Source organism: Gossypium hirsutum, chromosome A06, assembly GCF_007990345.1.
Source record: "Gossypium hirsutum isolate 1008001.06 chromosome A06, Gossypium_hirsutum_v2.1, whole genome shotgun sequence".
Lineage (NCBI taxonomy): Eukaryota > Viridiplantae > Streptophyta > Magnoliopsida > Malvales > Malvaceae > Gossypium > Gossypium hirsutum.
The window spans coordinates 127,319,858-127,347,219 of NC_053429.1; the positions used below are offsets into that span (position 1 = coordinate 127,319,858).

Sequence of the window (27,362 nt, forward strand, 5' to 3'; positions counted from 1 at the left end):
AGAGGAGGCAAACAATAACAGCAAAAACTATGTAGATCAAGTAATGGATGCAATTGGAAAAATACAAAAACGAATGTACTAAAATAGTCAATTACAAATGCATGCAATCCAAGCCATGGACAAAAGAGTAAAATTCTTGAATCTATTTTCATGCCACTTGAGCTTTTAACTATATATATATATATAATTTTTTACTCTGGTATTTGTATTTTTGTTCAATTCATTTTGGCCCTTAAATTTGATAATTAGGAATTTGAACCTTAAACTTAAAAAATATAAAAAATTTGATAATGTGACACTCTAAAATTGTGTCACATTATCACTTAAAATTTTTAAAAATTTATATAAATTTTCTAATGATGTGGTACAATCTCATAATGTCACATTTAGTGTTCTGGTAACCGAGCTAGTGGTTGAACAAGTTAGACCATTGATTTTTTATTCAATTAGTTCGATAGGTTCGATTGTCAAACTAAGAATAATTAAATAAATAATTAAATTTTCATAAAAAAATTTTATTGATTTGATTCGACTGTTCAATTGTCAATTTTTATCAATATTAAGTAGTTTTCAAGTTAATTAGTTCAACACCTTTGTTCAAATCGTTATATCAACCAGTTCTCAATTCGTCTGATCTAATCTTGTTCCAGTAACACCGATCACATCATTATATTTTGAAAAAAAAAATCAAATTTAAGGACCAAAATGGACCAAAAAATTACAGGTACAACAATGCTAGTTGCCAAATTTAGACACTCAAAATTATATTATCCCATATGATAAAACCCTTGAAAGGTAGGGAATTATTGATACCAAATTTGAAGTTTAACATAGCACAACCTTTTTCAATTATTCGTAATATATTTAATGATATAAAGTTCGAATCTTAACAACCGCAACCCTTTTTCTTATATTATACCTATTAAGGGGAGAGTCTTTAACCCTTGACAGAAGGTATTGTCCCTGTGAACTTACAAGTTGTATATCTACTCTGTGAACTTACAAGTTGTATATCTACTGATCATGACACTCTTTAAATTACATGAATCCCTTTCTCTTCAAAATATGAAAGAAAAAGTCCCAACACGAAAATAATACCTTCTGTTGCGTGTCCGAGACCGGTCTTCAAAAGAAAATAAAAATGTCAAAATTACTTAAAGAAGTAATTAATGGCCGGTTTGATGTGAAAACCCATTTAATGGCCGGACACGATGCAAAATAACCTCGGTTTCCCCTTTAATTTTTGTCCTAAGTGAACATACACACTAGTATAAATAATATACCTACTTCATGTTTATAATCACATCATCACAATATCAAACAATTGCATCAAAGGTTTATAGTTCAATTTATAATGGCAGATAAGGAAGGAGGGGTTGTGAAGAACGGTCATGAAGAGGGAATGGAGATGGCCATTGCTCTTCTCCAAGAGTTCGACCTCCCATTAGGACTTCTCCCTCTTGTGGACGTGATCGAGGTCGGTTTTGTGAGGGATACCGGTTACATGTGGATCGAGCAAAAGAAAAAGGTCGAACATAAATTCAAGATGATCAGTAAACTGGTCAGCTACGACACACAAATTACTGGTATTGTGGATAAGAAACGGATCAAGAAACTCAGAGGAGTTAAGGCTAAGGAACTCATGTTGTGGCCTCCGGTGAATGAGATCATCGCTGATGATCCACCCACCGGAAAAATCCACTTCAAGAGCCTCGCTGGTGTCACCAAGACTTTCCCCGTCGATGCATTTGCTGCTGGGCAGTGAAAAGGCACCGTCTTGTTCTCAGAGAGACACTGGATTCCGGTGGTTATTTTCAGTTCACACTCAAAACCTACCCTACCCTACACTGTAACAGCAATGTATGCAATTCTCTTGATAAGAATATTGCATAATGATGCAAGTATTTAACAAATGAACAATAAAAACCCGAGTTATTTTTTTTTCATTCAATGGCTACTCCAAATCCAATACTTAAATTCTCTGATTACAAGAAAGTTAATTGTCATAAATACAAATCAAACCAACTATCCATCCATTCACTAATCAAAATTCAACTTCTAAATTTGAGTGTTGAGTACGAGTACGTAACCGACATGAGTTCGTATGCTTCAAGAAAAAGAATAAGTTTACTAAAAGTAAGCTAATCTCCTAAAACAAACTACCATATCCAATCATGGAACTGGCAAAGATTAGATTATCAAGCAACATCAGCAAATACTTCTATTCTCTGATTACCAGAAAGCCAATTGCCATGACACAAATCAAATCAACTATCCATCCATTCACTGATTAAAATTCAATCTCTCTCATTTATAATCGCAAACTCATGCTTGAGTATAGAATACGTGTATGTGACCAACACGAGTATGTTCAATTTTTCCAAGATGTATTGCACACAGATAGGACAGATTAGATTATAAAGCAATATCACTAAATACTTCTATTCTCTGATTACCAAAAAGCTAATAGCCATAACATAAATCAAATCAACTATCCATCCATTCACTGATTAAATTTCAAGACCTCTCATTTATCATCACAAACTCAAGCATGATTATGGAATACAAGTATTTACCAACACGAGTATGTTCAATTTTTCCAAGATTCTCGCATATTTACTGAGATGAATTGCACACAGATACTTCAAGAAAAGCGATTATATATGAAAAAAAAAGCAGCAGCATTTACTACAGCTAGCCATCTATTACAATAGGATCTTTTTTTGGTTACTGAATCATCTCCAAAAGCTAAAATCTGCTAAAACAAAATGCCATATCCAATAATGGAATTAGCAAAAGATTAGATTATCAACCAACATCAATAAACTCTTAATTCTTTTTCACATATAACACTCATCTAACCTACTCTTATGCAATTGAAAAGCAGGATTAACCCAAGCTCCACAATTACATTGCATACCTGCCCAATTAAACGAACCCAACCGAGATTTACAACTCATACACTGAAGTTTCTCTTCTACATACCCTTCTTGAACCGGTTGCATCCACTTCAAAGGCTCAACGAATATGGAAGAACATTGGGTCGATCCTTTCTCTTCATCCCCAATGTTATGCCCACTCCTTTTTCTCCATTTAAAACTTGCTTCCCCTTTCCCTCGCTCATGAGGAACTATAGTTTCCTCTGAAGCAACGATTCTTCGGCATCTTTTGCAACGATAGATCAATTGAGGCTTCGAAACAGGTTCCGAATCAGTGTTGTTCGTCGCTTCCATCTGTTGAACAAAGGGAAAAAAATCGACATTGAAAACAGATTGTTAATGCATATATGAATCAAAATTAATACATCCATGAATTGAATTGAATCAAATCAAAAGCTAAAATCTAGGGTTTTGTGAACAATTAAATAAAAGGGTTACCTTCGAAGAGAAAATTTCAATTGATCGATCGCTTTTGTATAATTTGTTCGTTCACCATTTTTATATATAGGTTTTTGCGAGGCGGTAATTTAAAACGGCAACGTTTTAAAGACATTTGGTTTTTATTAAGGTAGTGTGAAGATTGGGCCATACTTTACTAGTTAGGCCTTGCTGGGTCACTGGGTCAGGTATAGTTACTATTTGCATGGGCACCTCTAATTTTAGGCTTGTTATGTAATTTTAGGATTCCCCGATAATTAGATTTATTTTGGTATTTGGATTTTTTTCGGTTCATTTGATCCTTAAAATTGGTAAAAATTAGATTCTATTAAGATTTAATGATGTAACCAGTATTACTAGAACAATACCAAATCAGATAGATCGAGAACTAATCGATATAAAGGTCCAAACAAATGAGTTGAACCGACTGACTTGGAAACTATTTGAAATAGGTAAAAATTGGAAAACGAGACAAAAATCAATAGTTGAACGGTCTAATAATTTTTTTGTTTTATTTTTTAGATTTTTATGAAATTTTAATTAATTAATTATTATTGTTAGACATGCAATCGAATCCATCAAATTGGTTGAATAGAGAACTGGTGGTCTGACTTGTTCAACTACCGGTCTAGATATTAAAACAATGAATGTGATACTATAAAATTGTACCACGTCATCACTTGAAAATTTATATAATTTTTTTAAGTTTTAAGTGACGATATAGCACAATCTTAGAATGTCACATCATTAAATTTTTTCAAGTTTCAAGTAAAATAGATCCAATTATCAAGTTTAAGTAAGTACCAAAGTGAACAAAAAAAGTACAGCTACCAACGTGAACGTAGTTATCAAGTTCACGGGCCAAAAATTAGAGTATCCCTATATTTATAATAAATTAAAATGAAGTATATTATCAAAAAGGAAAAAAAAAACAATGAAGATTTATTCAATAGTTAGATTATTTATCTAAATCTGGAAGCTCGCTCGATATTTTGAAAGGTTTGAAAAAAAAAAAAGCATGAAAAACGGGCTTTGCTCCCCCCAAAAAAGCTATTAAAATATGAACTAAACTTAAGTTTCAATATTAAAGCTTGAAGTTTGGCCTTTCTCGTTTTTCAATTTTATTATACGTAAAAACAATACATATTCTTCAAATGCATGATCGAGTTGTTGTCACCTATTAACTGAAAGCCAAATCAGTTGGGAAATGATCAAAAAACCATACTTTTTACAAAGTAAATTATACTATTACGAGGAAATTTTTATATTTTTATGTAAATTCAATAAAAATCCATAGATAACAAAATTTGACCTTGACACGATGGCATTTAAACTTTCAATTTTACTATTTTAATCAAACTTTATTTGATTTTTACATGAACTTTTAATAAATATAATTTTCACATAAATTTTTATCGTGTCATAATCTAATATATATTATATAATTTTTAAAAATCTAAATGTATAGTAATATAATGTAAATATTAATAAATATGCTAAGTTACTTGTGTTTACCACCTATAACTATATATAAAAGCTATCACAATGCATCAGATAGCTTTGTTTAAACAATGAGTAGAGCTAATTTTTTACCAAATCAACAATATCATTAAAGGTTGATTGAGTTTTAGTTCGATTGACATTGATATAGTTGTCAGTATAGGAAGACGTGGGTTCGAGTACATTGAAGCGCATTTTCTTCCTATTTAAGAGATTAGGATGGGTAGTTTTAGATATTGTATAGAAAAATAAAAATATGATAAGAACCTATAATGAGATTAATGTAAAATAAAAATCAATATCATTAAAGATTTCAAGAGGGGCAATTATGGTATTTTAAGATGATTAAGAAAAAAAAACAAAATGCAGAGAGAGTTTGTATTATTATTTTTAGTAGGGGGTAGCCAGGGGGCTAGCATGGGCCCCGGCCCCCCCTAAAATGGAAAATTTCATTTTAGGCCCTTGAAATTTTTAAAAAATTTTTAATTAGTAAAGGTAAAATTGCACTTTGGCCCCTCCTAAAATTATAAAAAATTAATTTAACCCTTTACAAATTATAAAAATATAAATTATATAAAATTAAAATTTCATCCGGCCCTCCCCTAAAAAAATTTTCTGGCTTCGCCACTGATTTTTAGGGTAAACTACCCTATTAGTCACTCTAAATAGTTTTCATTCCTATTTTGACCACCTCAATTTTTTTTGTTAATTTGGTCACTCCAAAAAAATAAATTAATCAAATTGGACACTCCACGAATTTAAATAGTAACGAAGAGCTAATAGTGCAGTTTCACATATTGTTTTGCAGTGACCAAAATAAGAATAGCCTCTATTTAAAGTGACTAACAGGTAATTTACCCCAATTTTAGAGTGAGTAACATGGAGATGTGCAGTCAGCATTTCATTACCATTTAACAGTGAAGTGGCCAATTTGGTTAACTTTTTTTTAAGGTGATCAAAGTAACAAAAAATTTTTTTAAGTGACTAAAATAGGAATGACCCTTATTTAGAGTGACTAAATGGAGAATTTACCCTTATTTTTAGAGTAACTTATCAAACTTTTGAACTTTATTAATTAATTATATGCATTCATGTATTTTTATTGTATCCTTCTTATTTTTTGAATTATTTTCAATTGTGTATATTATTTTTCAATTTCATCCCATATTTAGTATAATTTCCTAATGTAACTCATGTCCATGTTTTTAAATATATATATATATAATTTTTCACACATTAAAAATTAATTGTATGTACATTTTGGTACATTATGGGTATGTTTCATGCAAATAATATTTATAATAAATATCATTTTATAAATCAAAGAAATTGAAATCATAATTTAGGTAATGGTACAATATTTTTAAAATTAATTTGTGAAATATAAATCAATTATGTATTATATATTTATTATAATTAAAAAATATTTAGTGATGTATCTTACAACTTTTATCAACTATATAGTTAGGGGGGAGGTGGAGAGCAATCGGTTTTTCGAACTGACTTAATCAACTTTAATTAAAGAAAATTAATCCGATCGATTTTAGTTGAGAAAACTGTCCAAATCGAACCAACTTTGATTTGGTCAGTTCGGTCGATTAACCAACCTTGGATTATTAGGTTGAGTTTATATGGTTATTTATCTATTATTTAATATAAAATATAAATATATTTTAAATAATTTAAAAATAATATAGAATAAGTCGAATCGGTCAGTTTAGTTCTCAGATTAAAAAATCGATAACTGACTAAATTAATTGATTAAATCGATGTCAAAACCAACCAACCCGCCCCAATCGACTTGTAACACCCTAAAAATTTCTACAGTAAGATATTATTCTTAATACAGTAAAATAAGGAAATAAAGTGACAAAAAAAGAAAAATTGAGTTATGTCACTGGGAAGTATATTATGACACGACTAAACCGAAATCAAAAAAATCAAATGGGTTGAATTTTTTAGTTTTTTTAAGTCAAAACTGAAAAATTGCTCTCCCCTAACTGTAGCTTTTAAGGTTACTCGTGGAGTTTGTGTAAACTTTGGTGATAACGATAAAAAATAAAATAAAATTTGACCATACGTGCTTTGATTATTTTCCCATGTTTACTTTTTATCGTATATTTTTTCATCCCTTATTATAGTTTTTCATAATAATTCTATTTCAACTCTAAATTCATATACATAAGATACTAAAATATAACAAATATTTAAATAAATTATCTTAATGACCAATTTAGGAAAAAAATTAAATGATGTAATTCGAGTAGTAGACTCACACTAGACTTGCCCATGCGTCAAGTTTAGACAAAAAATTTTGTCCCAAATTCAATTTAAATAATAAAAATATTTTTACTTTTATTTTATTTTTAAATAATGTATTTATAGGGATTCATTTGCATAAATTACGATGTCCCTTCAACTCTAAATAATTAATATAATTTAATTTTAGTAATTAAAAAAATCAATTATAAATATTATCACAATTTGAATATAAAATTCAAATAAAACACTATTATTCCAATTTATTTTATCTATAGAAATATAAATTATCCATATTATTAAAATTTGAATATAAAATATTAAAAAAATATATTATTCAATAATATATGTTTTGTTGATATGTTGCATGCTTCAATAAACATTTTTCATACATAAAACAATATATTTTTGGAAGATGCCACAATGTTTGAAAGGTTGATTTTTATGTAAATTAAATAAAAGGGATAAATATCAAAATTATATATGAACTTTGATTTAATGTGTAATTTGATACATGAGCTTTGATTTTGTGTATTTATACACATTAAATTTTGATTTTGGTTCAAATGTATACATAAAATGTAACGCCCCTCACTTGAATTGACTGATTTAACATGAGCAAAGGATGTTACATTTGGACAGTAAAAACTACTTAATTCGAACATCAATTTCAAAACTTTGTTTTAACATAAATAGACTTATTTGAAGCTATTCAAGTCATTTCTAGGCTTCCTTTAAAGTTTGGTTACAAACGGGATCCATCCAGGGCCTATTTGGATCAACACAAGGTAAACAGAGTCAGTGTTGCGGCACTGAGGGTAGAATACTCCAATGTCATCTAATGTCACAACACTGATTTGTAATGTCGTGACACTAAGGGTAGATCACCCAAAACATTTTTGAAACATCTAAAACCATGTCTAAACTATCATCAATCATTCTATAACACTTCTAAACATTACAAAATATAAATATCCATCAAAATATCATGTAATTCAACATATAATTCAATCAAAGCTTAACTAAGTTCGTAAAGTTAGCAAAATGTTCAAGATTCATTAAGTATTTTCATTAGAAATATTGTATGCAATTTTTACTTTAACTTATGTATATGCCATAATCTATTACCAAAAGGTCAAAACCATTCTCTCTTTCAAGCTTTGAGATGTGATGTGCTGTGATGAGTTGAGATTGTATCTTCACTTTAGAGCTCTAAGTCGAGCCTCTACTTATGCGTTGAAGATTTAACACGTTAAGCTTATAAAAGTTTAATAAGTATATCAAGAATTAAACTTACCATCGAAAGTATTCAATGTTAACATTAGATACATGATCAATAATAATATACAACGAAATTAAATAGAAATTAACAGTAGTGAATTCTTAAACTAACATTCTATCAGCCACTTACCAATTTCACTAATAAGACTACTTACCATTTCAATTTTTAGCTCAACTGTAGACTCAATAGAACACATAGGATATGCAGAAATAACATTGAATCATTAGCACAAATGTGCATACACTATCTTACACAGAAGTGTAGAGTTAAAGAATTGCACCGAAGTACAAAATCACTAGATTGCACTAAAATGTCGCTATCACTAGCGTGCATGAAAATTTTCTAATGACATGCCATCTATACCCTATTAGTTCACATCTTGTCTACATGGGCGTTAAATTCATCACATTCAATCAACAATTAAAGACAATTCAGACTTTATACTTTTTACAATTTAATCCTTATTAACATGAAAGTTTACTATACTCTATAACTCCACTATAATATCACTTTTCATTTATTCACTATTACATCACACTTCATTCGAACCCTATTTATCAATATTTTAGCTCACATGTCTACTTTGTACACATTACAATCTAGTCCTTTCTTACTACTATTGCAATACACTTAATCTATTCACTTTGTAATTAAAATTCAATTCATATTTTCACTACTCATTAATCAATTTTCATATATAATATTGACATATTGACATATAAATTAAACATATAGCTGTTTTGATATTACTTACAATGGGGTTAAATTAGGGAAAGTAAAATTCTCGAAGTGCTTACAATCAAGTGTTTGGATGAGCCTCTTTCTTCTTCCTTCGCTCTTTTGCTACTTCTTTCCTCTTATCAAGACCTTGTTGATCACCTCTCTTCTCTTTCTCTTCATTAGCATGTCACACGTATACAAGATTTAATGTCAAAACATAATCAGATATCACTTCCATGCACTTTTAATGAAATAAATATTAAATTCTTGAAGAAATTTTATCATCCTTACCTTGAACTTTTACCCAAAACCCTAACTTCACTTTTCTATCTTCCAGTACGAGCACTAGTTAACTTTACAAGAAACTAAGCTTTCTATGAGATTACTCTATTGATTTTAGTAAAAATCCATGGAAGAATTTGAAGTTTTTAAGCTCAAGGTGGTTGGAAATGGTAGAGAGGACTTATTTGAAAAAAAAACAAAAGTTTTCTTCACACATGCATGAAGATGACATGAAGATGGAGAAAAAAATGGTGATATTCTACATCGTCTACCAAAATATCTGATTAACTTAATAAGCAAAATATTAAAATGTTATATAAAAAAAAAAAGAAATTCTACCCATCATCTTTTCAAGTTTTATAGCCACAATTTATTCCCAATTTCCAGCATCATCTAAAGGTTCGTAATTTTCCAATAAATATAAGGTCATTTAATTATAAAAAAAAGTTATAAAATGGTCATTCAACTATTCGGCTTTTTTCTATCACTAGCTGTTAAATTACTATGAATGCAGGAGGACTTAGCTTCAAGTACGCTAAAGCACATTATCTTCCTATTTACAGGTTGGAGAGAGGCTATGGGTAGTTTTAGGTTTTGTATCAAAAGAAGCAGATATGATCAAAACTTGTTAAAAATATTTAAATAAAAAAATATTACAAATATTAAAATTTAAATTTGTTGAAAATGATTTTTTAAAAAAAGTGTTTATATAAATAATTTGAATTAAATTTGAATTCTTCTTTTTGAATCTTAAAATTCCATGCATAAAAAACAAATACAAGCATGGTAAAGTGATGTTCATAGTTGGTCCACACTCAAGCCACTTTAGTGTTCAAAAAGTGTGGGCTTAAAAAAAAATCATATTAATTTAAAGGTTTAATTATAGTTTGAGTCCAACTATTATTATTTAAATTAGGATATAATCCCTTTACTTTAATTTGAATCCTTCTACTTTTATAATATTTTTTAGTTAAAATATGGCATAAGTCCTTATACTCTTCTTAAATTTAGAATTTAACCCATCTACTTTCCAGATTTCAAAATTCATGTCCAGCTGTTAAAATTATTTTATTAAATTCAGGTTCATCACAACGTCATATTTTTAGTTACTCAGCTACCAAGTGAATATTTTTTTATTTTAAAATGTGACACCAATCAGTTTAACCCAAAAAAAAAATTGACAGTGTTAGTCATTGGATCTGAATTTTAAAATCTGACCATGTGTTAAACCGTGTTAGTAATTTGACCGTTACTTAGAATCATATTTTCAATGATTAACCATAAATTGGATTAACAAATTTTGTAATTTAATATTGAATTAGATTTGCACTATATATATATATATTTGTAGGAATTTCATTAAAAATTTGTTCCATTGCAGACAAGACTAGGGACCCTCTTTGTCTGCCCTTTATTTTCGAAATTTTTGTGATTGAATTTTTATACATATATATAATTTTTTATTCATACCCAATTTTTATATAATTTTTTATCACCAATTTCATCGAGAGGAAAAAGAAAATTACAGATTGAGTACTAGTTCGATTCACATAGTTACTATTATATTAAATTTGGAGTTTGAAAATTGTAAATTTGAGTGTGCTTAAATGTGTACGCTGAATCGCGTTATCCTTTTATTTATGGAGGTTGGGGATGGGCTATAAGTAATTCTAGGCATTATGTCAAAAAGAGCAGATATAATCAGAACCTATAATGAGATTATTCACAAAAAAAAACTGTAACATTATCCCATTTAATTAATTGGAGTTTAAGGGTTTATAGATAATTTTAAAAATTAATTCTTGTACTTTAAAAGTTAAAAATTCAATCATCTTACTTTTTCGATTTGAAAATCTTAATTCAATCATTATCGTCATTGGTGGTTTTTGTCAAAATCTGTTAACTTTTTAACCCGTTTAGAAATTACAAAGTTTTAAGTTAATTTAATGGTAAAATTATATTTTGACCCCTTCTAAAATTTATAATTCAATTGTGTCCTCTCCAAGAATGAAAATTTTATAGTTCAAACCCTTGAAAAGTTGTAAAATTTTACGTTAATAATGACGGAAAAAATTATTAGCTTTCAAAAATTTATAATTCAAATTCGACCCCCCTAAAAAAGATTCTGTCATGTTTATTTTTAGTTAATCATATGCCTTGTCATATGAGGAGAGGCTAATCAAAATTCTAAATTGATAAAATTTGACGGAAAATGTTTATGATTTTAACGATTGAACTAAGATTTTCAAATAAAAAAAATACGCAGTACAAGGACTAAATCTCAAATTTTATCAAATTACAACAACTAACCACATATTTTAGCCTTAAAAATATATTAGAAAAATCCATAATTACAGTAAGGAAAACCTTTTTAATTAGTATTTGTTTGATGGGAAACTTCCTGGATTGCACTTTGCAGAATCTTATTGAGATTTTTATTCAACAACTTGATTATTAATTTCAGCACATGGGACTTGGGTATTTTTTCAATTGGGTCCATTTTATAATTTGTATTTGTAGACATAGATAAAAAAACAATTATTTAATTATATATATTTAATTTAATGCATTAATCCCTTGAATTTAAAAAATATATATACATTAATTATGTTATACCCCACGTCTTAACATCCCGTGCCACCGATGGCATCGTCACAATATTATTAAGGACAAGTATCACATTAGATTTAATCTCATTAATATTTTTGATTCGTCAATCTTTCATTAGGACAGGGGCGAAGCCAGGGGGGTTGGCATGGGCCCCGCCCCCCTAAAATGTAAAATTATTATTTTTGCCTTTAAATTTTTTTAAAATTTTTAAATTAGTAAATGTAAAATTGTACTTTGATTCCCTTAAAATTATAAAAATTTAATTTAATCATTTACAAATTATAAAGATATAAACTATAAAAAATTAGAATTTCATCCGGCCCCCCTAAAAGAATTTTCTGGCTTCGCCCCTACATTAGGATGCATTCAAGTCAGACCCTAATTTGAGTAAAAATAGATGCTACTAAAGACAAGGTAATTTTCAGAATCGAATCGATAGTTGAACCGGCCCAACTATCAGTTCTCGATTTGATCGGTTCAATTGAATAAATTATGAACAATCAGAAAAAATCGATTCAACCGTCGTCCAACTGTTCCAACTAGTTTGATTGGCCAGTCTGATCAGGTTATGAAAATAGCGACTAAAGAAGTAATCATGTTATGATAGACCCACTCCAAACCCTCATTCTCTAGTAGTTCAACCAATTGAACTAATTTTGATCAACCTAATCGTTTCATTATTTATATATATCATTCGATTGAACAAGTCATCGGTTTATTCAACCGACTAATTCAATTTAATTTTTTTTATTCCTAAGTGTTAATTAACTAAAAGAAAATTGGGTTTTTGGTGTTGGTATGTTGAGTTCAGAGGTAAGAAGCTCTCTCTCTTAGGTAAAGTTTCGAGTTCAAACTTATGGATGCTTTGTTCCCAAGGGTGAAGCCAAAAATTTTTGTTTAGGGACTGAAATAAAATTCAAAGTTCTCGGGAAAGGGGAAAACATGAATATTGTATTTTAAAAACCTTAAATTGAACGATAAAACTTTTAGGACTAAAAGGTAATTAGCCCATTTGAACCAAAGGGAGACTAAGGCTACTACCTGCACTCTTGAATTCGCCCCTATCTCGGTTTTGAAGTCTAGCCTAACTCAATTCCAGATTTAATCGAAACCAATACATGATTATCATATAGCAAAATACCTAAAAAAAAAGTAGATTTTTGATTGGGAACTTGGAATGTGGAGTCAAGCTAAAAGAAATCAAAATGGGGAGTTGCTTTTTTTTTTATAGTTTAGGATTGAAAGAGCAAGAAAACGTGGAAGAATAAAAATTATAGAAAGGTCCCTACAATTTCAAAACATCTTGTTTCCTTTTCTCTTTTTGACTACTTTTACTGTGAAGTAATAATATTGAGGGACCCAATGTTTGCAATTTGCAATATTTATGAAAACTTTGAAAGTGCTTCTTACATTCCTTCTTTTAGAAACAATAGATAGCCAAATATGTAATGTTGAGCATTGATAAACTGGCTAAAATGGCTTTTGGCAGTGTATCTTCATAGTTTTCAACCTTTTCTTTTTGAATTAAATATCCTCTAAGTCCTTATACTTTTTGTATATTTTAAATTCAACCCCTTTATTTTTATTTCCATGAATCTCAAATGTTGTCAAAATATAGGTACCAAAGTGAACCTAGTTGTCAATTGCCAAGTTCAAGGGCCAAATTTTATATTATCCCTCCTACAAACTATAAAGATATATACTGATACAATGGTGAAATTGCATTTTAATTCTCATAAAAATATGTAACTCGATCTCAACCTCCCAGAAAAAATTTCTAATTTCATCCCTGTGTACATCCATAAGTAAACTATGCAGGGGTGAAGGTAGAATTATTGATAAAAGGGGTTGGGATATTTTTTTTTTTAAAATATACATGTTCGAATGGGTCGGATTTACTTTTTAACAAGATATTTTTAAATTCGAGATAATCTTGATTTCCAAAACTTAAGGAAAACAAAGTAAGTTAAATGCTCAATTTGTATTAGATATTATAATTATTTAAGTTTATTTTTTACCTAATTGATATTTAGATGACGTTTATATATAAATATTGTAATTATTAGACTTTGTTTTTATCAAATTAATATTTAGATACTATTTTCTATTAATTTATCGAATTAAACTAAAAATGTTTCTAAATTTATCATAAAAAATTCTAAATTCTATAAAAGAAATTAAACTTTGAAAAACTTTAGGAGGAAATCACAAAATTATGTTTTTTTTAAACATTAATTATAACATAAAAATAAAAAAAATTTAAAACTTAAATTTAGGGGATGTTAAAGCTCCTGTTAGTCCCTACTAGCCCACTAAATTCGCCTACATCTATATATTAGAGTTGTCTATGAATTCGGACCGAGTTAGGTAAAAAGTTAGGCCTTTTTTTAGGCTTGGCCCGAAAAATGTGTCTGAAATCGTATTAAATTTTTTTATATAAATTTTTTCAAAACTATAATACATCAAATACATTAAAAACATTAAAATAAATGTTTCTCATCAAATGAAAAAGAATTAAAAAAATACTTAAATAAAATTAAGACAAGTGCAACTTTGCAAGCAAATACGATTGAAATAGTAACAAAATTAATAATAAAATAAGAGTTATATAATATCTAAATAATAACAATAAAATAATAGCAATGTAATAACGAAATGATAATAAAATAGTAAAAAAAAACAACGACAGTTCTTTTTTGGGGGACAAATTTGGGCCTACATTTTTTCAAATTCGGACTTATATTTTTACTCAAATTTACCCTCGAGTGGACCTTCAGATCAGATCAAATAACTCGACTCATGAACAAATCTATTACATTGTGTTGGAATGTTAATGATATATATAAATTCGATTCATCCATGAACACTTTTAAAATCAAAATGATTTGAGTCAATTATTAAAATAAATTATTATAAACTCTATAAAAAAGAAGTTGATGAAATTGACTTCGCCTAATTCGACAGCTGACCTACCTTCACAACGCGACGCCATCACTTCTTTTTAAAACGAAGACCGTCGTGTGTCCCCACTAGGCCCAGGCGAGGTTTTAATAAATAGAGAGGCCGCCGTTTAACAGCTCAGCCGCCAGCCACAACTCAACCGCCAAAGTGAGTGGTGGGCCTCCTTTTTTTTCCATTGGTTAGGCCGCCGTGAAATAGTGATTGTGATACCGACGTTTTTCCACGAATGGGACAACCACTTGATGATAACAACAACAATGGCAGCTACTCTACAAATTGCAATTATATCGGTAAAAAAAAAAAAAAGAAGCTTAATACTTAATTTGGTACCTGTGTTATTGTTTTTATTCATTGTAGTACCTGTATTTAACAAAAAAGTTAAACATTTTGGTACCTAAACGTAACAATGTTAATTTTTTAATGTCTAATTCGGGTTTTAGGGTCGATTTGATGAAATTATGAATTTTCATCAAATTGACCCTAAAACCCGAATTAAAACGATCCATTAGACTATATTTGGCAAATTAAACATAAAATTAAATAAATTCACAATTAACACTAAAATTATTATATTAACAAAATCATGAAAAATTGAAACCCAATAATATTAACAATTAAATAAAACCCGAATTAAACACTAAACAGTTAGCGTCGTTACATTTAAATACCAAAATATATAACTTTTATCAAATATAAATATCAGGTTGGATAAAAAAAAGCAAATCCCAACCCGTCAAATCCCTAAATATTATTATTAGTGACATTTATTTTTGAATGTTGGTCAGAATATGTTGTTAGTCCCTGAACTTTAACGAAATTTGAAATTTAGTCTTCATACTTAAAATGTTAAAAACTAAGTTCTCTTACTTTTCTGATTTAAAAATCTCATTCATTTCATTAACATTGTTAGTATTTTCAGTTAAATTTGGTCATCTTAGCATGTGGATTAGATTGCCCTCTTATGACATTACATTTGATTGACAAAAAGTAAACATGTTAAATATTAGCTTTAAAAAATTAAAATTATACTCGACTTTGATCTGACTCGATATGTCGTAATTTTAATTTTTTTTGTTTATATTTTTAATCAAAATTGAATAATAATATTTTTTAATTTATTTTTAATGATACATCAATTGTTTTCTAGGTATAATTATGCTAGAATAGTTATTAATATAATATTTATTATCATTCTTTTTTTGGTAGAAAAGAGATAGCACTATGCGGCTACAACAACCAATTCATAAATTAAAAGGATCTAGACCCATGACGATCTTTGACCAACAAATCTCTAATCGAAACTGACAGAACTGCAACTAAACGGAGCAAAGAGTCCTTTGTATCAGCACATTTAGCCATGTGATCCGCAATCACATTTTGATCCCTCAGAATATATCGGATACGAACCTCCCATCTTCGCCACAACAATTGATGTAATAACCTTAATTCCACTAAGCTACTCATCATTCCAAGCGTCCTCAACAACCATCCGTTCCTTGATTTGATAATTATTATCATATATTTAAAATGATATTTTGATAATCATCTCAAAGTGGGTGGGTTTTTTTGCTATCTTTAGTTATGAACTGTGGAGAATACAAGGGACAAGTAAGAACCTTACTCCTCTAAAATGATAAAATTACTTCTAAAATCCTTTTAAAAAATATAAAATTTTAAATTAATATAATGGTAAAATTATTTTTTTATCTTCTAAAATAATTTACAATTTAATTTTACCCCTTATCCTTTGTATCCTCATTAATATAGTTTTTGTTTTTGTTCTAAAAGCAAAGTTGACTTTGGCCATTACATTGGTCATATATGGTCCCCCCAAAGTCTATGAAAGGAAATGAATTACCCAATTTATAAGTTGAAATTGAGCTTTCTTTAATTTGTTTGCTAGTCTCATCCACAAATTTGTTATAGTTAAAAAGGGACAATGACTTGCATGTTCTTGATTCGTCATCTCTTGTCAATCATATATCACTGATAATAAACAGATTGAGTTAGTTTTGAATCAGTTCAATTCGAGCTCTAAACTTTTCAGGTCATTTCAGTTTGAGGTCAAGGCTTAGATTTTTCGAATTGAGTCATTACGATTAGATAAACTCGGGTTATGATCCCCTCGAATTTGAATCATTTAAGATTGCTTGTTCATGTTGTTTTGAGTTTAGAGCATTTCTAATCTGAATTATTTCAAGTCAACTTGATTGACTTTTTATTATTAAATTGGATCGGATTAGATTTAAAGTCACATTATTTGAATTGAATTTTAGGATTTAAATAAGAGATACCTCATTAAAATAATGGTGTAAAACTCAAGCTACCCATCAAACATTTAGTCCTTTTCATTTTAGTTCACCTTCTTATGAAAGCAAAATGCATTTCTAGGTGACTTAACTAAACCTACTTTTATATATATATATATATATATACCCATAATGTTATCTAATGGCATGGATTTGCTTTTGTAAGCAATTGAAAACAAAGAATCATTAATGTCAATATCATCACTTTTTTAGATCAATTAGTATTTTGTACTAACTATATGATTTTGCATGTTAAATTAAATCTTAAAATATGTCATAATTTTTATTTTTAAGAATTTTATTTCTCTATTTTTTAGATTTCAAAATTCAGGTCCAATTGTTAATATTATTAATTTTTTTGTTAAATTTGTCGGTGTGACATTTTGAGATAAAAAAAAACTCACTTGGTAGAAACGTAACTAAAAAAGTGATGTTGTAATGAACTTGGATTTAAAAATGTTAATAGTTGGACCTGAATTTTGAAATTTAAAAAGTCTAGTAAGAGTATATGAACTTATAACATATTTTAACTCAAATTAATATATTATTTGATACGAAGAAGATCAAAGTTCGAGATTATTAAAAAAGGGTTGTAGTTACTCAAATTCATACTTTTTTGGGGTGTAGAAAACAGACTAAAAACAGAGGAATTACATACGGGTACTCGGGGTTAAAATGCTCATTGCTCTATCATTCTTCAAAATTTCCTAAATCTCCAAAGGAGTACGAGTGAAATATTTGATCCGACTAACTAACGAATGATTATCCGATCATCTCCTTGCTTCTGAAGTAGTGTCAAACTATCTAAGAGTCCCCATAGTTCAGTAACAAAGACAAAACACTTCTCCAATTAACCTATCATATCCTAGTATCCACTTTCCCATTTCATCTCGAATCACGCCTCCTACTATAGATAACCCAGTATTTATTTGAACAGCACTATCCATATTGAGATAAAATCTATGTCTAAATTAAGCTATCATTATATTGGTAGTTTCAAAGTAGAAAAAGTTGTGATTTCTTTTTTATGGCATTACATTACTAGCATTAGTCATTGTGACATGAAGGCCAATGGTATTTAAAAGAAGTTTAGAACAGTCCATGCCATCAAATAAAATAATCTAACTTTCTTTCTTTCTTTTTTTATCCAAAACTTTTTGGTATTTAATGATTATATTGCTTTTGATTAATTTTGAAATTAAGTATTTTAATATTCAAATTATTAATGTTTATTGGTTCGAGTGGTAAGAAGTTTTATGTCTAACAAAATGTTTCGAGTTTGAGTGTTGTAGATAAAATAAAAACGTTGTGAGAGCTTTGTCCTTCGTTTAGAAGTTCAACCCAGCTCAACTTTAAATTTAATTGGAGCCCAAAGGCTAAAAATATCGGCCTTCAAACTATACTACTTTTCTTACTTAGGTACTTAATTTTTGAATAAATTACACTAGTAGTCACTCAACTATTCGATTTTGTCTTTTTTAGTCACCAGTCATTAAATGGCAAACAAGTAGATAATGTGTCAGCCTTAGAAATTGACATAATAGCAACTTTAACTCTCAATATTTATATATTGTGTCACTTTAGTATTGATTCTAAAAAATTTAACCCTCAATATTTTACACGTTGTGTGATTATTATTATTTTTTACAATTGTGCTTTTCTTTGTGATTCTTTCATCTAAAAAGTGAAAAAAAATTATCAATTAAATTTAATTAAATATAATATTTTCACATTTTCTCGTTCTTTTAAAATTAACCATTAATGTTATAAAGAAAAATAAAATTGTAAAAAAAAACTAAATTACAAAATATGTAAATGTTGATGGTTAAAATTTTTTAGAATCAAGACTATATTAATATAATTTATAAATGTTGAAGGTTAAAGTTGCTATTATACCAAAATTAAAAAGTACTATCATTTGCCTGACCACTTTACAACTTTTCATAATTAAATAACAAAAAAAATTATATATTATACACAATGGTGGAATCAGGCAGAGTTCGCAGGGGTTCTAGTACCCTTAAAATGAAAATTTTTTTATTTAAATATTTTATAATTTATAAAATTTTAAATTAATAATGATAAAATTATATTTTAATCCTAAAAATAATAAAAAATTAATTTAATTATTTAAAAATTATAAAAATATAAACTATTAAAATTATCGTAAAAATATATAATTTAATTTTATGAAAAAAATTATAATTGAGCCACTGACGCACAAAATCCCACCAAAAATTTCTCTCCTAATCATATCAATAGATACACAAAATACAATATAAAATCTCAATTTCCAATTGCCATAAATCCACAAAGCAGCCCTTTTCTCTCTTTCTCCTTTATTACTGTCACCCCCACACCCGCTGTTACTCCCTTTTCCCACTCTATATAAACACTGGGTCTACACCAAATTTTATTCTCTTCATATCCAAAAAAGAAACTCTGAAAAATCCCCCCCAAAAAATGGGTTTCAATTCCCAAATCTTATTCTACTTCTTCTTCTTTATAGCTTCTCTTGATTTCATTCAAGAAACAAATGCAAGTGAATACAATGAGAGTAGATTATTAATGAAGGGATGCAATTTGTTTCAAGGGAAATGGGTTTTCGATCCTTCTTACCCTTTTTATCTTCCTTCTAAATGTCCTTTTGTAGATCCTGAATTTGATTGCCATGGCCGACCTGACAAACAGTATCTTAAATATGCTTGGAAACCTGATGCTTGTAGCTTGCCGAGGTAATGTGAACTGATAAAACAACCATTTTTTTGGGTTTTTGAGCTTGGATTTTTTAGTATCGTTTGGTGTTTGGTTTGGTAGATTTAATGGAGCGAGTTTTCTGGGAAAATGGAGGGGAAAGAAAATAATGTTTGTGGGTGACTCACTGAGTTTGAACATGTGGGAATCGTTGGTTTGTATGATTCATGCGTCGGTGCCCAATTCCAAGACTACGTATGTCAGAAGGGACCCTTTGTCTTTTGTTAATTTTGAGGTGAGTTTTCTTTTTCTTTTAAATGTTTTTCATTTTTCTTAAATAAAATAATTTATTTTTACCATTCGTGTTTTTCACAATCAAACCTTACATTATAACTTAGGGATGATAATGTTAATATCCAAACTCGAACATCGAACCTTGAGAGATTAATATAAAGTTTTAATAGTAGGAAGGGTATAACTATTATAAAAATTTTCGTATTAAGAGTTAAATTATATTTTACGATATTTATTAAAAAATTAATAAATTAATCATTATACATTAGATCTAAGAACAATCCAATCATTTTGTTAAAATTTCTATCTATGGGTGAAATTAAATTGTAATTTTTACGATAATAAAAATACAATTTTACCATTTAATAGCTTCTATTTTTATAATTTTTAAAAGATTAAATCAAATTTTTATCATTTTTAGGGTGGGCAAAGTGTCAGTTTTACCTTTATTAATTTAAAATTTTAAAAATTCCAAAGAACCTAAATAAAAAATTTTCCATTTTAGGGGTCCCCTGGTTTCGCTCCTATTTCCATCATGAAAAATTGGTTTTGCGTGAATATGAGCTACTATGACATGCCATGTCAATTTTTAATAATAGAAATAGATAAAATTAAAAAAAAAAACTAATTTGCTTCTTGCTCTTTTACTCTAATGTACAATGATTAATTTCAGCCGCCAAGCCAGGGGGCTAGTAAGGCCTCGGTCCCTTTAAAATATAATATTTTTTCATTTAGGCCCCTTTATAAATTATAAAATTTTAAATAAGTAATAGTAAAATTGCACTTTAGTTTTCCTAAAAATGATGAAAATTTAATTTAATTATTTAAAAATTATAAAGATATAGACTATTAAAATGGTGAAATTATATTTTTACTTTTGTAAAAATATACAATTTAATTCCATTCTCCAAAATCTAATTCTTAATACAAAGACTTTCATAATACTTTTACTATTATTAATTTTGTAAAATTAATTAAGAAATATGCAAATAAATCATTCATCAAACCTTTTCAGATTGTCCTTTTCATGAAAATTTTAGAGATATTAATTATTTTAAAATATTTAATTACAAATTAAATACAATTAAAGAAATAAAGGTAACTGAGAAACCCCAAAAGCTCCATAACTTGTTTAAATGTATGATTTACGTATAAAGGAAGAACATTACTATATATAGAGTGGGCAAAGCTTTGTGTCCAATTTTTGGATTATTATTATATTTTAGATTTATTTATTTATTCTATATATAGGAAGGCTTGCAGGGGATTTGTTCTTCCTAAAATAGATTTTTTTTATTTAAATCCTTTATAATTTATAAAATTATAACTTTGTAATAGTAAAATTACATTTTAATCTCTCAAAAATGATAAAAAATTAGTTTAATCTTTTAAAATTTAAAAATATATAAACTATTAAAATAAAAAAAATTATATTTTTATGATCGTAAAAATATACCATTTAATTTCGACCTCTAAAATTTTCTTCGTAAAATTTAAATCTTATTTTTTTGTATTTATATTATTTTCTGTCAGTATCTTATTATTATTATTATTATTATTATTATTATTTTGGCATGTGAAGAACAAAATTGAGAAAATCAAAGCTTAAATTCATTGCATGGTTTCTTAAAGGAATCATTCTCATGCGCCACTTGCAGACAGCCTTTTTAAGTGAACTGACAACCTGTTTTTATTATTATTAATTAATTTGGGTAAATTGCATTTAAGGTCATTAAACTATTAATAAGTTTATATTTTGGTCACTTGATTTCAAAAATTTACAAAATGACCATTGAATTATTTGAAAGTTTTCATTCAAGTTATTGGGTTGTTAAAATCATTGTTGCATAGTCTTTTGTGTTCGCATTGCTTGTTCCAATTCGAAGCTCTTATTTCTCTTTTCTTCTACAATTTTTTTTCACGAAACAACTTTAAACATCACAAATCTACGAATTGAAATCATATAACTTTCTTCTCTAATCTCTAACACTAACTGATGGGTATTAATCTACCCTATTGATCGTCAAATTGACGTTTGAAGTTCGCTCGCTAAACTTAAAAAACAAAATTTTAACATATTAGTGACTTAAATAAAAACATTTGATTATTAAATAATTACTTTATAACTTTTTTAAAATTAAATGACTAAAATATAAACTTTTTGATAATTTAATAATCTTAAGTGTAATTTACCTAATTATTATTAATGTTGTAGTAGTAATATTATATATAGTTCACATTATCCGACATTATCCATTAATAAATAATTAATTATTTAATGCCAAGCAAAAAATAGAAGCAACCAATTGAATGGCATTAAATAGCTACGACGTAGACGCAACTAGTTCAACAAATATTAATTAGCTATGCATGTGTTTTGAAAACACTGTGCCGTCCTCTTAGAGGGTTTATTGTCTCATTTTTATATTTGAGTTATACTAATGGTGTTAGGATTTTACCTTTCTCTTATAATTTATTAAAAAAAATATATTTAACATGATAATTTATAAGTGTAAATAATAATAAAAATACAGGAAAACAGTAATATTTAATCTCTAAATTCGATAATTTTTTCATATTGGTTTTTGTAATTTTTTTTCATATTAACTTTAAAATTTGCCGGTCCTTTTCCTTTCAATTTAGTCCTTGAAATTAGATTTTATTAAGGTGTAATGAGATGAAATAATGAGATTATATCATGTCGTTGTTTAAAAATTTTATTAAAAATTATAATTTTTAAAATTTTAAATGATGATGTGGCACAATATCAAAGTACCATGTCATTTGTATTTTATATTAACTTATAAATCGAAATATTAAACAAAAAAAATTATTTTTAAAGGGTGATTTAAACAATAACTTTTCTATTTTTGAGAGCTAAAACGCTTGTGTAGACAAATAATTAATTAATACAACGGGAAATGATTATATGAAACAGTGACGTCATATCATCTGTACTACTTTTTTAATAGTTTAATGTCATATCAATATTTTCATCATGAAAAAAATCAAATCTCTGTTTCGTATAATCCTGTCATATATATATATAGGAGCAAAGGTTTAAGGGACAAGTATAATGGTAATATTGCACTTTTTCTCCTTAAAAGAAATTAATTTCATGGCTTCCCTATATATGCAGCAATATGGAGTGACCCTATATGTATATAGAACACCATACTTTGTGGATATAGTTAGAGAAAAAGTAAGTGCAGTGCTTCATCTAAACTCTATCAATGGCGGTAAAGCATGGAAAGGAATGGACGTTCTGATTTTCAACAGCTGGCATTGGTGGACTCACAAAGGCAAATCTCAAGCGTACGATAATAAATTATAATAATGATAATAATTAAACTTGGTTTTTTTTTTTTTTGCCTATAGATGGGATTATATTAGAGATGGATCAGCATTACACAAGGACATGAACCGACTTCTAGCATATTACAAAGGGCTAAGCACGTGGGCTAAGTGGGTTGACACTAACGTTGACACTACCAAGACCAAGGTCTTTTTTCAAGGCATTTCTCCCACCCATTACGAGTGAGTTCCATTTTAAACCTTTATATGTATATATATAGTTTTATAAGTTTATGAAGTTACGAGTGACGTTAAATACAGAAATATGTGAGTTATTCGTAAATCACGTCGGGTTTAAACATGATATTAATATATTTTATATTTATTTAAATTCAACTTAAATTAAAATTTGGACCTAAAATTTTATCTAAACTAGTTCATATTTACAAAAAACTAATCCAAACCCATTTTAGACATGCCCATATTATTTTTAAAATTTTTTTATATAATCATCTTAATATTATTTTAATATTTACATTAGAGTAGTATTATATATTTAGTATATGTTTATCTTTTAATGTGTTTTAAATTACATAATATAAAGTATTACAAACTTAAAACGGGGTGGGTTAGGCTAGGCTCGGGCTTTGAATATTCAAGCTCGAGTCCAGCTCATATTTTAAACGGGTCTAATTTTTTTACCAAAGCCCATTTTTCGGACCTAATATTTTTGCTCAAGCCCTTCCAAAATTTGAGTAGACCTTTAGGCCTGGCCAGGTAGTCCAACCCATGAACAAGTCTAAGTTTGAGTATATTGAAGTGTATTATTTTTCTATTTATGGGTTGAGGAGGGGTTATAAGAATTGGGTCAAAAAGAACAGATATGATCAGAACCTATAATGAGATTGTTAAAAAATATATTTTAAAAAGGTTTAAATTTAATTATTGATAATTAAGAGGGACCAAAACTGTTATTGTTCCATCCCCTGCTTTGTTTTTCTTGATTTTTCTAGTAAAGTTTTTCATTTTTTTTATGAACAGAGAGAGAATAGATTCTGAGAGTAGGGATGACAAAAAAAATTCGGACTCGACGAGTTCCAACTTTACTCAATCGATAGGGTTAGATTTTTTTCTTAAAGTTGGGTTCGGGGCAGGATAAGGGTGGATCTATATTTTCAATAAATCAAGTTGGGGTTGAGTTTAGAAAAACCCATTTGGGATAATTATTAAAATACCCTTATATAATATTAATCTCTTTTTATCTCAATATTAATAAAATATATATTACTATTTGCTTTAGCATAATTATACATAAAAAAAACAAATGAATAGTATCACCAAAAAAATTATTATTTTATTTTGATTAAAAAATATAAAAATTAAAATTATGACATATTGGGTCGGAGTCAAGTATAATTTTAATCTTTCGGATCAAGTTCGAGACATGTAAAATAATATTTAGTTCGAGGTTGAGTCGGAATCAAGTTATGTTTTGATATATAGAGGTGGACAAAAAAATAATCCGCCCTGTAGAGATGGCATTGTCAACAAAGCGGGACAAATGGTTTTTTCCTCACCTCGATCCCATCTTGATCCAATACCTAAACTTGACTTATCTCGATATAAGTAGTATAATAATTACTAAAATGCGCCGATTTTAAATCGAAATATATTCAAACTTAGACTAAAAATTTATAATTCATAAATAACTAAAAAATAATTTATTTTAATTTCAAAATTTTTATAATTTTATTTTATTTTGACCCTCTAACATAAAATCTTTATCCTTATTAACTAATTACAAAATTTTGGTGATTGTGTTGAATGAAAAACCAGGGGCAGAGAATGGAACCAACCAAAAAGGAGCTGCAATGGAGAATTACAGCCATTATCAGGCTCTAAATACCCGGTCGGTTCCCCGCCGGCCACTGCCATTGTCAACACAATCCTTGGGAAGATGAGGAAACCGGTTTACTTGCTTGACATTACGACGTTGTCGCAGCTGAGAAAAGATGCTCATCCCTCCACTTACAGCGCGGATCATTCCGGGAACGATTGTAGCCATTGGTGTCTCCCTGGATTGCCTGATTCATGGAACCAGCTTTTATATGCTGCTCTGCTTGTGTGAAAAAATTGATCCACTTTTAGGTAATAAATATGGGGCTTAACTGCAAAATTGACCCTCAAATTATATCACTTTTCTCATTTAGGTACCTAAAATTTCGGGATGAAGCAACATTTAGTCGCTGAATTTGGAAACTTTTTTATGGTACAGTTTAGTCTTGAAATTTGGCAACTCTTTTCAATTTTGGTCCATATGAGGATGTGACATTTGATATTGCGCCATATCATCACCTAAAAATTAAGTGATGATATGACACATTCTTAGAGTATCACGTCATCACAAGACCAAAATTTAAAAAGCAATTTGTCAAGTTTAGAGACTAATGTAGACTTAAAAAAGTTTAAGAACTTGATTGAGAAAAAATGTCAAGTTCGGGGACTAAATGTTGCCTTATCCCAAAAGTTTTTTTTAAACAAAAATGATATTTAAACTATTAATTCCATCTAGGGGTGTTCATTCGGTTAACCGACCGGTTAACCGACCCGAAATTACTATAACCGAATTAACCGACCTTCCAAAAATTTTAACCGTTAACCGAACCGATTTTTTTTTAAAAAAATTTAACCGAACCGAAATTTTTTCGGTTAATAAGGTCGGTTAACCGAATTAACCGAAAATTATGTATTTTTTATTTTTGGTTAAAAATTACCCGAATTACCCGAATTACCCGAATTACCCGAATTAACCGAATTACCGAAAAATACCCGAATTTTTTTTATTTTTATTTTTAAAATTTAAAAAATTTATAAATTATTAAAGTAAATTGGGTTTTAGACTTTAGTAAATTGGGTTGTCTTTTAGTTTTAGTTTTATTGGATTGGGTAATTGGGTAAACTTTAGTTTTAGTTTTATTGGGTTGGGTAATTGAGTTTGGGTTGGGTTGGATAATTTTATTTATTAATTTTTTCGGTTAACCGAAAATTTTCGGTTAACCGACCGGTTTCGAACCGAATTAACCGTTAACCGAAAAATCATAAAAAAATTAACCGACCCCCGACCGAAAAAATTCGGTTAACCGACCGATTAACCGAATTCGGTCGGTTAACCGAATTTTTTCGGTTTTACCCGAATTATGCACACCCCTATTCCATCTTGTTTTGTCCCAAAACACGATACCAGCTGGCATCATTTTTTTGGGTAAAATAATATCAAATTAATAGTTTAAGTACTATTTTTGATAAAAAAAAATATAATTTAAGTACCTAAATAGGAAAATCGATATAATTTAGGGGTTAAATTTGTAGTAAGACCATGTTTGTTTTAAACTTTTTATTTCTTCATATAACTGTAAATTGAAGACAATGCTAAAAGTTCAAATCTGGTTGTGGTAGTGATTATAGGAGAAAAGATTGGTAGGTTCTGAGGGGGCAAAAATTAAATGTAAAGTGTAATTTTTTTAAAACCAGAAATAATTTTCCAAAGTAGGAGAGAAAAAAACAATTTTAATCCTTGAATAATTATTCCATGTGGAAAAAAATTGGTGGAATTAGAATTATTATTGTCCATATAAAATCATTTTACGTTTTTATATACAAATAATTATATTTATCCAATATAAAAATATATAAATACATTTAAATTTATAATTGAATTAATATCAAAGTTTCACGTGAATAATTAAATTAAAATTAAAATTCCATATGTATAATTGTACA

The 27,362-nt window shown here is 28.3% G+C and overlaps 3 protein-coding genes across 3 annotated transcripts; 2 read left to right on the plus strand and 1 right to left on the minus strand.

The window, feature by feature from the left end:
- The first annotated feature begins 1,296 nt into the window (after positions 1-1,296).
- On the plus strand, positions 1,297-3,231 carry LOC107943295 (uncharacterized protein At5g01610). Its single transcript, XM_016877044.2, has one exon. The coding sequence runs from the start codon at positions 1,355-1,357 to the stop codon at positions 1,763-1,765; it is 411 nt and encodes a 136-aa protein (XP_016732533.1). The 5' UTR covers positions 1,297-1,354; the 3' UTR covers positions 1,766-3,231.
- On the minus strand, positions 2,736-3,233 carry LOC107943296 (probable inactive dual specificity protein phosphatase-like At4g18593). Its single transcript, XM_041115500.1, has 2 exons — positions 2,921-3,233; positions 2,736-2,755 (listed from the first exon to the last, which is right to left on the minus strand). Exons 1-2 carry the CDS (start codon positions 3,231-3,233, stop codon positions 2,736-2,738), a joined length of 333 nt encoding a protein of 110 aa, XP_040971434.1.
- Positions 3,234-19,628: 16,395 nt separating this feature from the next.
- LOC121230882 (protein trichome birefringence-like 38) lies at positions 19,629-25,758 on the plus strand. The gene is made up of 5 exons (XM_041116404.1): positions 19,629-20,035; positions 20,118-20,289; positions 23,428-23,603; positions 23,667-23,825; positions 25,419-25,758. Exons 1-5 carry the CDS (start codon positions 19,764-19,766, stop codon positions 25,708-25,710), a joined length of 1,071 nt encoding a protein of 356 aa, XP_040972338.1. The 5' UTR covers positions 19,629-19,763; the 3' UTR covers positions 25,711-25,758.
- The last annotated feature ends 1,604 nt before the right edge of the window (positions 25,759-27,362 follow it).

What these genes read in the sequence shown, in the direction of transcription:
- LOC107943295 (XM_016877044.2), top strand. Translation starts at nt 1,355, where the DNA reads ATGGCAGATAAGGAAGGAGGGGTTGTGAAGAACGGTCATGAAGAGGGA.
- LOC107943296 (XM_041115500.1), bottom strand. Translation starts at nt 3,233, where the DNA reads ATGGAAGCGACGAACAACACTGATTCGGAACCTGTTTCGAAGCCTCAA. An exon ending in GGGTTCGTTTAATTGGGCAG is followed by an intron (nt 2,756 to 2,920) that starts GTATGCAATGTA and finishes TTGTTTTAGCAG; the next exon opens with ATTTTAGCTTTTGGAGATGA.
- LOC121230882 (XM_041116404.1), top strand. Translation starts at nt 19,764, where the DNA reads ATGGGTTTCAATTCCCAAATCTTATTCTACTTCTTCTTCTTTATAGCT. An exon ending in GATGCTTGTAGCTTGCCGAG is followed by an intron (nt 20,036 to 20,117) that starts GTAATGTGAACT and finishes TTGGTTTGGTAG; the next exon opens with ATTTAATGGAGCGAGTTTTC. An exon ending in ATTTCTCCCACCCATTACGA is followed by an intron (nt 23,826 to 25,418) that starts GTGAGTTCCATT and finishes ATGAAAAACCAG; the next exon opens with GGGCAGAGAATGGAACCAAC.